Here is a 14,480-nt window from a genome sequence, read left to right as displayed (position 1 = left end):
TGCAGGATTCCCAGCCTCTGACCTGCTCTTGTAGCCTCAGTATTTATCTGGCTAGTCCAGTTCAGGTTTCTGGTCAATGGTAACCCCCAGGATGTTGATGGTGGGGGATTCAGCACTGAAAAGGCCATTGAATGTCCAAGGGCGATGATTAGATTCTCTCTTACTGGAGATGGTCCAAACACAACCCCAGGAACCCCTCATTCCATCTCTCAGAGAGACTGGGTGCTGCATCCATCTCCCACAATGGCAGTGCCCTTTCTGCCTGTATGAGGACTTGCAGGTCCGAACACAACCCCAGGAGCCCCTCCAGGTGGCGTGTGCCCTACAGGAACGGAATTCAGGCATGATTTCCCTAACAACTATCTTGACTCTTCTGAGTTTGATTTGCAGTGTGCATGATGACGGGGTTAGTCCTACTGTGAAATCCATGGGGCTTTCCTTCAAACTGACAGCTTTATGGTCACTGAGTCTGATTTCCAATTGTTTTAGAAATTCTCAAAGTGCTGTGGTGAAATCTGAACTCTCTTTCTCCGTCTTGTTATTCCAGCAATATAGCCACTTCACTGCTGTAACCCTAAACATACAGGTAACACTCATCCCCCCAGTCATACACTTCTCTCTGTCCTTTCAGAATATTGTGAAACTCCACACTCAGAGTCAGGACTTACAAAAGGAGTTAGACAGCAAACAGGAGGAAGTGCAACAACTGGCGCAGACACGGGCACAGGTAAGTCAGATGGTCTTTCCCAGATGCTACTCACCTGCCACATGTTAAATTACCCCTTCCACATGTGCAATCAGGTCTGTCCACACTGGACTCCTCCTCCTCCTGGAGACGAGGGCTCTGGTAAATTGATGAACCCGACCACCCTCGATTCGCACCTCGATCAAACGTTCTTGGCACCCAGAAAATGGAGAAAGATGACAGAGCCAAACAAAGAGGCGAGAGGAAATCTGTAAAAAATTCCAGGCTAATTAGCATTGGAAAGAGGAACTAATGAAGGTGAATTCATAGAATTACACTAGAAATATACAGCACAAAAACAGCCATTTGACCCTTCATGTTTGCATTTATGTGCCACACGAGCCTCCTCCCACCTTACCTCACCTAACATAACAAACGCATCCTTCTATTGCTTTATCATAGGATCCCTAGAGTGCAGAAAGAGGCCATTCAGCCCATCGAGTCTGCACTGACAGCAATCCCACCCAGGTCCGATCCCCATAATCCCCTGCTGATCCCCTGACACTAGGGTCAATTTAGCATGGTCAATCAACGTAACCCGCACGTCTTTGGACTGTGGGAGGAAACCGGAGCACCCGGCGGAAATCCACGCAGACACAAAGAGAATGTGCAAACTCCACACAGACAGTGACCCAAGCCAGGAATCGAACCTGGATCCCTGGAGTGTGAGGCAGCAGTGCTAGCCACCGTGCCGCACTCATGTGTTTATCCCGTTTCTCCTTAAATGTATCCATTTTATTCACCTTGAACAAGTTCCATTCTATTCCCTTCTGCCAAGGGCAGAATTTTTATTTTTGGGTCAGGACCCCAGTATTGGGGTCAAATTGGGGTTATGACCCTACACTCTGCGGTAAACAGTCACCTGGAAGTGATTTGCCCCAAATTGGCCAATCAGGAACCGGAGGATGTTGAGCGGGCTGTCAAAGCTGGAGGGTCACTGAGGGGGCCTTTGGCTACTGAGGGAGTTATGGTCCTATAGTCCATAGCACAGAGAACCAGGCAGAGCCATTTTGACTCACCTTCTCTGTGCATTGTGAAACCTTTCGATTAAAAAATGGCCTTGCAAACCAGGCCAACATTGCGGAGGGGAAGGGTTGCCCGTGAACACTGCTGGGGGTAGTCAGTGAGGGAGGAAGGCTGCCTCAGAGGCTGCCCCGAGTGCCAGTACCAGTGAGTACCAGCCTCCTCATCCGACCTCTACCGATTGGTGACAGCAATGACACGCGTAAGGTTAGGGATGCAGAGTGAAGGCTGAGACTGAGCCTTGGGAGAGGCACTGTGAGGAACGGATGGTGCAAAGGGTTAAATCCAAAGGCCAATCAATGTCACAGCACACATCTAACCTTACTAACTGGATGTAATTGGTCCCTCTCTCAGCGCTAAGCTGCGCTGATAGGAACCCTGGGAACTCAAGCATCAGGGAGCACACTGCCTAACCCCTCTGTCACAAAAATCACTGGCTCGTAAATCCTCAGCTGCAGCCAGCCCCCCCCCCCCCCCCCCCCCCCCCTCAAACCTCCCACTCCCCAAGGAAGGGGATCCAACAAGCATTGTGTGGGCACCCACACAGCTCAGCTGGCCGTGCTACGTTGCTCAGAACAAGAGCCTTCCTCCCCCCACCCCATTCCCACTATCCCGCCGACCGCCGAAATCCCCCCCGGCCTCGCAGACCTCCGTAAGCGGGCTTGCAGACTTCACAAAATGAATCACATACTCCCGACAGCTCTCCTCTTCTTGGTGAGGTTCCCCAATGCCCCCCACTCCCCACCCCCCCCATCCCCCGCCCCCCCAACACAGAGCTATCTGGCGCCCCTGTCCCGTTGCTTTCCCTGGTGGATAGTGGTGACCTTCACCCTCAATGTCATCCCCCCCTCCCAGATTTCTGCTTTCCAAGAGCGGTAATGATTCTCGCTGGTGTGAATGTCACATTGGTTGGATGGGAAGGTACAATGAGAGTGGATGATGTGTGGTAACACCCACTAATGAGATGGTAATGCATGCAAATCAGACTCGTACCCTTCCTAGTGGGAACCTGAACATGTGATCGGATGGGGGAGCTGGGAGGATCGCAAACTAAAATCTCACCGTCAAGAATCGCATTTTTGGCATCTTACGAGAGTTAGCGGCCTTTACTGGAATTCCGCCCGCCGCTAACACAGCGGCTAAATCACAGCTAAGGAATCTCCCATTTAAGATGGAGATAAGGAGGAACTTGTCCTCTGAGTGTCATTATTTTTGGGAATTATCTACCAGAGAGCAGGGAGGCTGGTCATTCAATATATTCTTAGCTGAGAGATTTTTGATCAAGAAGGAATCCCACAGCTATGGGGAACAAACAGGAGAGTGAAGACTACAATCAGATTAGCCAACTGCTGAACAGCAGAGCAGGCTTGATGAGCTGAATGGGCTACTTCTGCCCCTAATTCTTACGAGAAGATGAAAGAATACGGCTCAGATATTGGAAAATCTGAATAATACTTCCAGATTTATCCATGCACATGGGGACATGGGAATATCATAAGTGACAGGAATCCTGCTTTATCAAATGTGTGAACAACAGCTAAAACAGGTGGAAGAGTTTGTTTCACACCAGAAGCTGGAGTCATTTCTAGGGCAATGGGATTCATTGTGTTGAAGGGATTTAGTCACCTGAAACCATCATTGATCCAAGATTTAAGATCAAATGTAGATGTCCCCAGGATATTATCACAGGTGTACACGTTCCTCCCTCCCAGTTGGAGGCGGAGCTTGTCTCTCTGCGCAGGAAACAGGACGAGGCCATCACTGAGAACCAGTCGCTCAAACTGACCAATCAGGAGCTGGAGACACGGCTGCAGCAGATCCAACAGGAGTTTCAGGAGGCCCAGGATCGGCTGGTGTCTCAACAGGAGGAAGCAGCTCAGCGCCAGGAGAAAGAAGGGTAAGAGACTGTGTACACAATGCACACACTGTGTACACACCCCGCACACCGTGTACACACCCCGCACACCGTGCACACGCCCCGCGCACTGTGTAAACACCCCGCACACTGTGTAAACACCCCGCACACTGTGTACACACCCTGCGCACTGTGTACACACCCCGCACACTATGTAAACACCCCGCACACTGTGTACACACCCCACACACTGTGTACACACCCTGCACACTGTGTACACACCCCACACACTGTGTACACACCCCGCACACTGTGTACACACCCCGCACACTGTGTAAACACCCCGCACACTGTGTACACACCCCACACACTGTGTACACACCCTGCACACTGTGTACACACCCCACACACTGTGTACACACCCCACACACTGTGTACACACCCTGCGCACTGTGTACACACCCCACACACTGTGTACACACCCTGCGCACTGTGTACACACCCCACACACTGTGTACACACCCTGCGCACTGTGTACACACCTTGCGCACTGTGTACACACCCTGTGCACTGTGTACACACCCCGCACACTGTGTACACACCCCGCACACTGTGTACATACCCCGCACACTGTGTACACACTCTGCACACTGTGTATGCACCCCGTACACTATGTACGCACCCCGCGCACTGCGTGCGCACCCTGCGCAGTGTACATACCCCACACTGTATAATTACCCAGACACTGTATACTCACTCAAACACTGAGCACACACTCATACACTGTGCACACACTCATGCACTGTGCACACTGTAATCAGATCCATACACTGCATATGCATCCATACAGGGTGAACACATCCACATACTGTGTACACATCCATACACAGTGTAAACACCCAGACTGTATACACTCCACTCACTGTACACACACTGCACACTGGTTACACACACAGACACTACATACACATCCATAAACTGCATACAGATCCATACACATTGCACACTTATGCACAATGTACACACTCAGACAATGTAAACACTCAGACAATGTACACTCCATTCACTGTGTACATTCCTTGAAAATTGTATGCAGACCCTGCACACTGTGGACACACTCGTACACTGCATACACTGTACACATCCAAACAAAGTGTACACATCCATACACAGTGCATACACCCAGACACTATGTACACTCCCTGAACATTATGTGCATTAGAATCATAGAATCCCTATAGTGCAGAATGAGGCCATTCAGCCCATCGAGTCTGCACCAACCACAATCCCACCCAGCCCCTATTCCCGTAACCCCACATATTTACCCCGCTAATCCCTCTGACACTAAGGGCCAATTAGAATGGCCAATTAACATAACCCGCACATCTTTGGACTGTGGGAGGAAACTGGAACACCCAGAGGAAACCCACGCAGATATGGGGAGAATGTGCAAACTCCGCACAGACAGTGACCCGAGGCCAGAATTGAACCTGGGTCCCTGGTGCTGTGAGGCAGCAGTGCTAACCACTGTGCCACCTTGCTGCCCCAAAAGGACATTAGTGACCCAGATGGGTTTTTACAACTATCAACAGTGGTTTCATGATCATCAGTAGATTCTTAATTCCAGATTTGTTTTTATTGAGTTCAAATTCCACCATCTGCCGTGGCGGGATTCGAACCCGGGTCCCCAGAACATTAGCTGAGTTTCTGGATAAATAGTCCAGCAATAATACCACTAGGCCATCACCTCCCCCTTGGGGTACACACCCTAGACACTCACTGAACATTGTGTAAGCAACCCACATGCTGTGTACACACCCTGTTCGTACTGTACACACCCAGCACATTATGTGCACACCCCACACACTGTGTACAGGGACAATGTGAACATCGGGTATAGCCTCACACTCTTACCGGGAATGACTGTGGTTACCATCCCTGCAAATCCCTGATGAACAGCCGGAATGATGAACTGGGTTTGGGATGTGGGTTTGAGGGGGCAGTGAGTGAATAAACCTGACACGAACAATAATAAATGTCTTACAGAGAGCGGGATCAACTGCCCAGCAGTGAGGGATTACGTTCCAGTGAAGCTGATCCACAGGTAATGAGGGACGGACATCATGGCTGGAGTTTTATTATCTTTGCATAGAGTGCTGGCTGAGGTGCGATACCGGTGTGTGGATCACCAGATGCAAAGAGGGCATTTCTCACCACCTAATCCAGCACTTGGTGCCAAAGAACCGGAGGCATGTCCCACACCATCACACTGGCAGGCAGAGCTGGGAAAATCTGGCAATGCTGGGAATCCCGAGATCCCGGCAATCCCGAGATTCCAGCAACACCGGGACATGGGAATATTATAGGTGAATCCCAAGATCAGGCATCCATTTTTAAGGCTGCCCCGATTTCCGATTTAGAATCATAGAAACCCTACAGTACAGAAAGAGGCCATTCGGCCCATCGAGTCTGCACCGACCACAATCCCACCCAGGCCCTACCCCCATATCCCTACATATTTTACCCACTAATCCCTCTAACCTACGCATCTCAGGACACTAAGGGGCAATTTTAGCCTGGCCAATCAACCTAACCCGCACATCTTTGGACTGTGGGAGGAAACCAGAGCACCCGGAGGAAACCCACGCAGACACGAGGAGAATGTGCAAACTCCACACAGACAGTGACCCAAGCCGGGAATCGAACCCAGGTCCCTGGAGCTGTGAAGCAGCAGTGCTGACCACTGTGCTACCGTGCCGCCCAAGAGAAAGACAAACCCTCTGCACGTACACAGAAATGTCCTGCGCCCCTCGCCCTCATGCAGAAGGGCAACCACCAATCCCCCCCATTGCCTCCATAACCCCCCCAGAGACAGGAACCCCCTCCCATGGGCCCCCCGACACTGCAGGAGGCAGTGTCAGGACATCGGGGCACTGTCAGAGTTCTAGGGGGCAGCATGAAGGTTACAGGGGCAATGCCAGGGGACACTGCCGGGGTGCCAGGGTGCCAGGGGAAGTTGAGGGTCAATGCCTAGGTACTGCTGGAATCTGAAACTGGGATCTCGCCGACAAGACTCTCATTTGTTTATGCTTGTGGAATTTTGTGCCCACGTCCCCATTTGTGCTCTGGGAGATCACAGGGGCCAAATCATAGAAACCCTACAGTGCGGAAGGAGGCCATTTGGCCCATCGATTCTGTACCACCTCTATGACAAAGTATCTTACCCAGGCCCTCTCCTCGTAACCCCACTCATTTGCCATGGTTAATCCCCCTAACCTACACATCTTTGGACATTCGGGGCAATTTGCCATGGGTGGGCACATGATGTCATGGTGATAGTGAAAATCTGACTCTAAAAGGGGCAAGAGTGGAAAGCAAATTCTCCTGGACACAAGGTGTTGAGGAAAGATAGTGAAGGAAACAAGACAGTATTGATAAAGGATGATATTATGGTGTTGGAGAGAGAGGATGTCCCAGAGGGCTCAAGGGCAGAATCTATGGTTTGAGCTAAGGAATAATAGAAATATAATTACACTGCTGGGTGTATTCAATAAGTTATCAATTCATGGGAAAGACATAGAGGGAGAAAATTGCAAGGAAATTAGAGATGTAAGAATTATAGTGTAGGTAAAATGGGGCGAATTTTAATATCAGAATATAGACTGGGATAGTAATCGTGCAAAGGCAGGAAAGCACAAGTCTCTGGAGTGAGTTCAGGAGCATTTTTTACATCCATGTAATTCCAGTTCACTGAGAAAGGAGGCATTGCTGGATCAGATTCAGGGAATGAGGTTGGTCAAATCAATCAATTGTTAGTAAGGGAAGAGTGATCATAACTTCATAAGGTTTAGATAAGCTATTGAAAGTGTAAACAATCACAAATAAAAATAATTAATTGGGGGATGAGTTTGAATGGAGTGAGAGTGGATCAGATAAATTTAAATCAAATACTAGCAGACAATTGATGGTACAATGGATTCCTCTTAAAGAGGAAATAGTTTGGGTGGAGTCGCAATACATTCCCAAGAGGATGAAGGCAGGGCAGACAAATCCAGAACTTAGAGTAAGCAGAAAGAGGGCATGTGGGACAGATGTCAAGTGAAACAATACAATGGGACACCAGGCTGAAAGTTCAGAGGGAGAGTGAAAAGGGAAATATGAGCAGCAAAGGGAAAGCATGAGAAGAAACTGGCAGCTAAGATAAAGGAAATATAAACATCTTCAGAGAGAAATGATTGTGAGGAGATTTGGCAGGCATGTTTAAAATCTGGACAGAGAAGATATGAAGATATTGTTCCTATTGGTGTAAGTGTCAAGATTTAAGGTGATTTGTAAATGAACAAAGAGTGACATGAAGGAAAACCTTTCTTACATAGCGAGTGGTTAGGATCTGGGATGCACTGTCTGAGAGTGTGGTGGAGACAGATTCACACAGCGAGTGGTTAGGATCTGGGATGCACTGTCTGAGAGTGCGGCGGAGACAGATTCACACAGTGAGTGGTTAGGATCTGGGATGCACTGTTTGAGAGTGCGGCGGAGACAGATTCACACAGTGAGTGGTTAGGATCTGGGATGCACTGTCTGAGAGTGTGGTGGAGACAGATTCACACAGTGAGTGATTAGGATCTGGGAGGCACTGTATGAGAGTGGCGGAGACAGATTCACACAGCGAGTGGTTAGGATCTGGAATGCACTGTCTGAGAGTGTGGTGGAGACAGATTCACACAGTGAGTGATTAGGATCGGAATGCACTGTCTGAGAGTGTGGTGGAGACAGATTCACACAGTGAGTGGTTAGGATCTGGAATGCACTGTCTGAGAGTGCGGTGGAGACAGATTCACACAGCGAGTCATTACGATCTGGGATAAACTGTCTGAGAGTGCGGTGGAGGCAGATTCGCACAGCCAGTAGTTAGGGTCTGGAATGCACTGTCTGAGAGTGCGGTGGAGACAGATTCTCATAGTGAGTGGTTAGGATCTGGAATGCACTGTCTGAGAGTGCGGTGGAGACAGATTCACACAGCCAGTAGTTAGGATCTGGAATGCACTGTCTGAGAGTGCGGTGGAGACAGATTCTCACAGTGAGTGGTTAGGATCTGGGATGCACTGTTTGAGTGTGTGGTGGAGACAGATTCACACAGTGAGTGGATAGGATCAGGAATGAAAATGCAGGTGGAGGAAGATTTAATCATGGCATTCAGAAGGGATTTGGATAAGTACTTGAAGGAAAAATATAGCAGGACTGTGGGAAAGAGGGATGTGGAGGCTATGGGTATCAGAATTGTTCTTGTAGAAACATAGAAAACATAGAAGATAGGAGCAGGAGGAGGCCATTCATCCATTTGAGCCTGCTCCACCATTCATTATGATTATAGCTGATCATCCAACCCCTCTATCCTTTGGTCCCCTTCACTCCAAAGTCAAAGAATAGTCAGCATGGTCTCAATGGGTAGAATGGCCTCCATTTGTGCTGTAACCACTCTATGATTCTATTCTAGAAGGAAATTATATAATTTCTCATATTCTGAACTTCTCATATAAATTGTATTGTTTGTGGAGAACATGAGTTTAACCTTCTTGAATCTGGCTAAGATACGGAACACACTAGTTACTGCAGCACCATGACTTTGAAGAGAATGACAGCCATCAGTGAATAGATGGTAACCGTGGATTGGAGCGTTGTATGCTAGTTGTCTTATTTTGTATAATCCATTGCTTTTTCATTTCAGAAAGAGGCCAGGCAGGGATGGGGCTCTGAAACCAGCCAGGAGGATATAAGGTCAGAGGGGTAAGTGACTTATCTCTACCATCGAGGATCCTTCAGCCCCAGAGCCACCCCACATCACTCAAACCGAGTCTAATATGGCTGTTGCATAATGGAAGCTGTTAGATTCTAACTGATTCAAATTCTTGGGGCAAAGGGAGGCCTTTACCTCCCTTCAGGCTCTTTGCTATTTACTCTTGTCATGGTATGGCGGATGGTAAGTACCAGGCTGTCCAAATCCCAAAGGGAAACTTGAATTTGCTGCCAGAATGATTTTGCAATTTGTGTATTATGAGGAGATTTCTGAAGTCAATCTCAGACCAATTGTGATGATTTTATATTAAAGTTGAACATTTATTAGAATAAAGAAAATAGCATTTAAACAAAAGAACATGTGTACACAGCCAACAGTACTTTATAAATATTTCTTAAAGAACTAAACCCCCTTTTGATGGCAACAGTCGTCATAGATTTCTACTCTGTAGCAAATTGCCACACAATGTCCTGCTGCTCTTAGAGTGCCCTCTGAGGGTGGCAGAAAACTGCTGTGCACAGGTCTGGCTACAACACTCACTCTGTCTTGTTTGAGATCCCAAGGTCAGCACACCAAAACAGTCTTCAAAGTTTCCTTAAATCTGTTTTCCTGTCTTATCAGACACTTTATTGTTTCCTACTGTCTTCTGGAAGTTTTTTTCCCCAGAATAAACTAACCTCCTTTTTAACTTTATGGCTGCTATATTTTAAAGGTAAACTTACACTATTTTGCCTCATCTATTTACAATCGTCCAATTGTATTTGTTCCTTTTCAATTACATCAGCCAACTTTATCCGCTTCTTTTATTTGCCTTCTGTAAATTCCTCTTCCAGCTCTCCTGGCTCTCTGTTCATTTGGAACCACCTTCCTTCAACTCCTCCCCCATTGCTGCTTGACCTTTACAGTCTACCTGTCTCTAATTGAATTAAAGCAGCCACACCCCCACAGGCTTATTTCCCAGTTTATGACAATAGGACAATGATTATGCAAAAAATAAACATTAAGATTTGGATTCTCCTCACACTCTTTTGTCTTTGCTCCATCAATCTCAACCACAAACTCCGATTGTTCCCCAGTAACCACAGCCTTACTGGGGAGTGAACTCCAGATTTTAACCATTGTTTGTGTGGAAATCACTCTTGTTCAAACTGACTCTCATTTTAAGATTAAGAAACATGGAAACAGAGAAGACAGGAGCAGGAGGAGGCCATTCGGCCCTTCGAGCCTGCTCCACCATTCATTACGATCATGGCTGATCATCCAACTCAATAGCCTAATCCTGCTTTCTCCCCATAACCTTTGATCCCATTCACCCCCAAGTGCTATATCCAGCCGCCTCTTTAATACATTCAATGTTTTGGCATCAACTACTTCCTGTGGTAGTGAATTCCACAGGCTCACCACTCTTTGGGTGAAGAAATGTCTCCTCACCTCCGTCCTAAATGGTCTACCCTGAATCCTCAGACTGTGACCCCTGGTTCTGGACTCCCCCACCATCGGAAGTATCCTTCCTGCATCTTCCCTGTCGAGTCCTGTTGGAATTTTATAAGTCTCTATGAGACCCCCCTCCCCCACCCCCGTCATTCATCTGAACTCCAGCGAAAACAATCCTAATCTCGCCTCATACATTATGTTCCCTTGTTCTTGATTTCCCCCCCCACCAACCTTCTCTCTATCCTCGCTGTCAAATTCATTAAACACCTCAAACCTCAACCTTCCTAAACTCAAAGAAATCCAAATCAGGTTCATTATTTAAACCCTGGCCTGGGACTGACACACTGTCCTGTTGTTGTTCATGTTCTCACCATTCAACAGGCTTCAGAGGAAGTGGGAGAATACAGGCCACACAAGCCGCATCATCTCCATTGAGGAAGAACCCCTACCGCTTCAGGCTCAGGAGGATTCTGAGACACAGAGTTCAAGGGTCACTGGACAAGAGGTCGACATGAGGACCGTTAAAGATGGTGACGCGATCTTTGAAGAAAAGGCAGAGGTGTTGCTGAGTGAGGGAGCCGCAGGGATAACTGAAGAGGTGACCATTCCTGATCAGCTGCTTCCTCTACTTTAACCAAACTGAGGGCCTCATTCTCCTCATTATCCCACAGACACCTTGGCCATCAGCTACCTGCCCAACTCTGCCTCTTCCTCAATATTAATCACTCCAACATGGGTGTCCGGGACTTCAGCTACCTTGTCCATAAGCTCGGGAATTCCTTCCCTAAATCTCCTGCCTCACTAACTTACCTTCCTGCTTTAAAACAATGGGTTTGAAGGTGGATAAATCTCCAGGGCCTGATAATCTTCATCCCAGAGTACTTGAGGAAGCGGTCCTGGAAATAGTAGATCGATTGGTGGTCATTTTCCAAAATTCTTTGGACTCTGAACTGGTTCCTACAGATTGGAGGGTAGCTAATGTAAGCCCGCGAGTCAAAAAGGGAAGTAGAGGGAAAAGAGGGAATTATAGACCAGTGAGGCTAATGTCGGTACTGGGGAAGTCCATTATCAAGGATTTCAGCATTTGGCAGTGGTATAATCAGACAAAGTCAGCATGGATTTACAAAAAGAAAATCATGTTGATGAGTCGATTGGAATTCTTTGAGGATGTAAATTGTAGAGTTGATCAATGAGGGCCAGTGGATGTGGTTTATTTAGACTTTCAGCTGACTTTCAACAAGGTCTCACATAACAGACTACAATGTAAAGTTAAAGCACATGGGATTGCAGATAATGTCTTGAGATGGATAGAAAGCTGGTTAGCAGATAGGAAGCAAAGAGTGTGCGGAGTATGGACACAGTGTGTGAACTGTGGTGTGAGGGAAAGAGGCGGAGAGACTGAGGGAGAGACAGAGAATGATAGATTTGAAGAACCATGTCATGAGGGAGGTTTGATCAGGTGGTTTGCAGTACAATTAGATTACATTCCCATTGGTGATTGAATGTGTTGTGTTTGTGTGTTGCTCCTCCCAGTTGGAGGCGGAGCTTGTCTCTCTGCGCCGGAAACAGGACGAGGCCATCACTGAGAACCAGACGCTCAAACTGACCAATCAGGAGCTGGAGACACGGCTGCAGCAGATCCAACAGGAGTTTCAGGGGGCCCAGGATCGGCTGGTGTCTCAACAGGAGGAAGCAGCTCAGCGCCAGGAGAAAGAAGGGTAAGAGACTGTGTACACAATGCACACACTGTGTACACACCCTGCGCACTGTGTACACACCCCGTGCACTGTGTACACACCCCACACACTGTGTACACACCCCACACACCGTGCACATGCCCCGCACACCGTGCACACACCCCGCACACTGTGTACACACCCTGCACACTGTGTACACATCCCGCACACTGTGTACACATCCCACACACTGTGTACACATCCCACACACTGTGTACACATCCCGCACACTGTGTACACATCCCACACACTGTGTACACACCCCACGCACTGCGCACATGCCCCGCGCACAGTGTACACACCCTGCACACTGTGTACACACCCCACACAGTGTACACACCCCGCACACTGTGTACACAAGCCATGCACTGTGTACATACCCCGTGCTCTGTGTACATACCCCGTGCTCTGTGTACATACCCCGTGCTCTGTGTACACACCGTGCACTCTATGTACACACCCCACGCACTGTGTACACTCCTCATGCATTATGTACACACCCTGTGCACTGTGTACACACCCCGTGCACTGTGTACACACCCCGCGCACTGTGTACACACCCTGCGCACTGTGTACACACCCCGCGCACTGTGTACACGCCCCGCGCACTGTGTACACACCCCGCGCACTGTGTACACACCCCGCACACTGTGTACACACCCCGCACACTGTGTACACACCCCGCACACTGTGTACACACCCCGCACATGTTGTACACACCCTGTGCACACACCCTGCACACTGTGTACACACCCCGCGCACTGTGTACACATCCCGCACACTGTCTACACACCCTGTGCACACACCCCGCGCACTGTCCACACACCTCACGCACTGTACACACCCCGCACACTGCGTACACATCCTGCACACTGTGTACACACCCCGCACACTGTGTACACACCCCGGACACTGTGTACACACCCCACATACTGTGTACGCACCCCATGCACTGGGTACACACCCCACGCACTGTGTACACACCCCACACACTGTGTACACACCCCGCACACTGTGTACACACCCCGCACACTGCATACACATCCCGCACGCTGCATTTACAACACGCACACTGCATTCACACCCTGCCCACTGCGAATACACACCACACAGTGCGTACATACCCCGCATGCTGCGTACACACCACACGCACCATGTCCGCACCAGCGCACTGTGTATACATCATGCACACCGCATACACACCCCGCACTCTGCCCACATACCCCGCGCACTGTGTACACACCCCTGCACTGCGTACACACCCCGTGCACCGTGTACACCCCACTTGCTGTGTATAACTCCACTCTGAAGGTACAGACCCAGACACATCAAAAGGAATGGAGCCGTACAAGGCACTAGTTAGACCACACCTGAAATTGTGTCACTGACTTTCTCTCCCTGTCTGTCTGATTCTCTGGTTTGATTACAGCGAGCGGGATCAATCTCCCGGCAGTGAGGGACGGCGTTCCGATGAAGCTGATCCACAGGTAATGAGGGATGGACACAGCAGGGAAGAGAGGGGGATTGAGTCCCAGTCCGTGTGTGTCTGTGGGTGAGAGCTGGGACATAGAGAGTAGCCAGAGGGAGAACAGTGAGGGTTCATGTACCCTGGGTTCATGTATCACTGGGTTCATGTATCACTGGGTTCAGACAGTGGGCAGGGACTGAGTGCCAGGGAGGCAGTCACACTGACTGTGGATGGGAATTGGGATGAGGAGGAAGGAAGAGAAATAATGGCGGAATCTTCAGAGAGATTCCCAGTCAGCGGGCGGGAAATGTGTCTGGAAGGAAGTCCACATGAGACAGAACCTGTCCCCATTGCAAACCCTGTGTGCCTTGTTTGATGTTCCCTGTATTGAGGAGGGGATTGAAAGAGAGATTGAGTTACTG

The 14,480-nt window shown here is 48.9% G+C and overlaps 1 protein-coding gene across 1 annotated transcript in view; it reads left to right on the top strand.

Moving 5' to 3' along the window:
- The window catches only part of LOC144511918 (uncharacterized), a 113,322-nt gene that overhangs the window by 42,726 nt on the left and 56,116 nt on the right, over positions 1-14,480 (top strand). The window contains exons 7-13 of the mRNA XM_078242374.1: positions 632-727; positions 3,481-3,665; positions 5,670-5,727; positions 9,352-9,410; positions 11,236-11,452; positions 12,388-12,572; positions 14,020-14,077. Coding sequence (XP_078098500.1) covers positions 632-727; positions 3,481-3,665; positions 5,670-5,727; positions 9,352-9,410; positions 11,236-11,452; positions 12,388-12,572; positions 14,020-14,077 — 858 coding nt within the window. The remainder of the gene's footprint in view (positions 1-631; positions 728-3,480; positions 3,666-5,669; positions 5,728-9,351; positions 9,411-11,235; positions 11,453-12,387; positions 12,573-14,019; positions 14,078-14,480) is intronic.

This window comes from Mustelus asterias, chromosome 25 (assembly GCF_964213995.1).
Source record: "Mustelus asterias chromosome 25, sMusAst1.hap1.1, whole genome shotgun sequence".
Lineage (NCBI taxonomy): Eukaryota > Metazoa > Chordata > Chondrichthyes > Carcharhiniformes > Triakidae > Mustelus > Mustelus asterias.
Note: the sequence above shows the minus strand (reverse complement) of the source record. Positions and strands in the feature narration are given on the sequence as shown.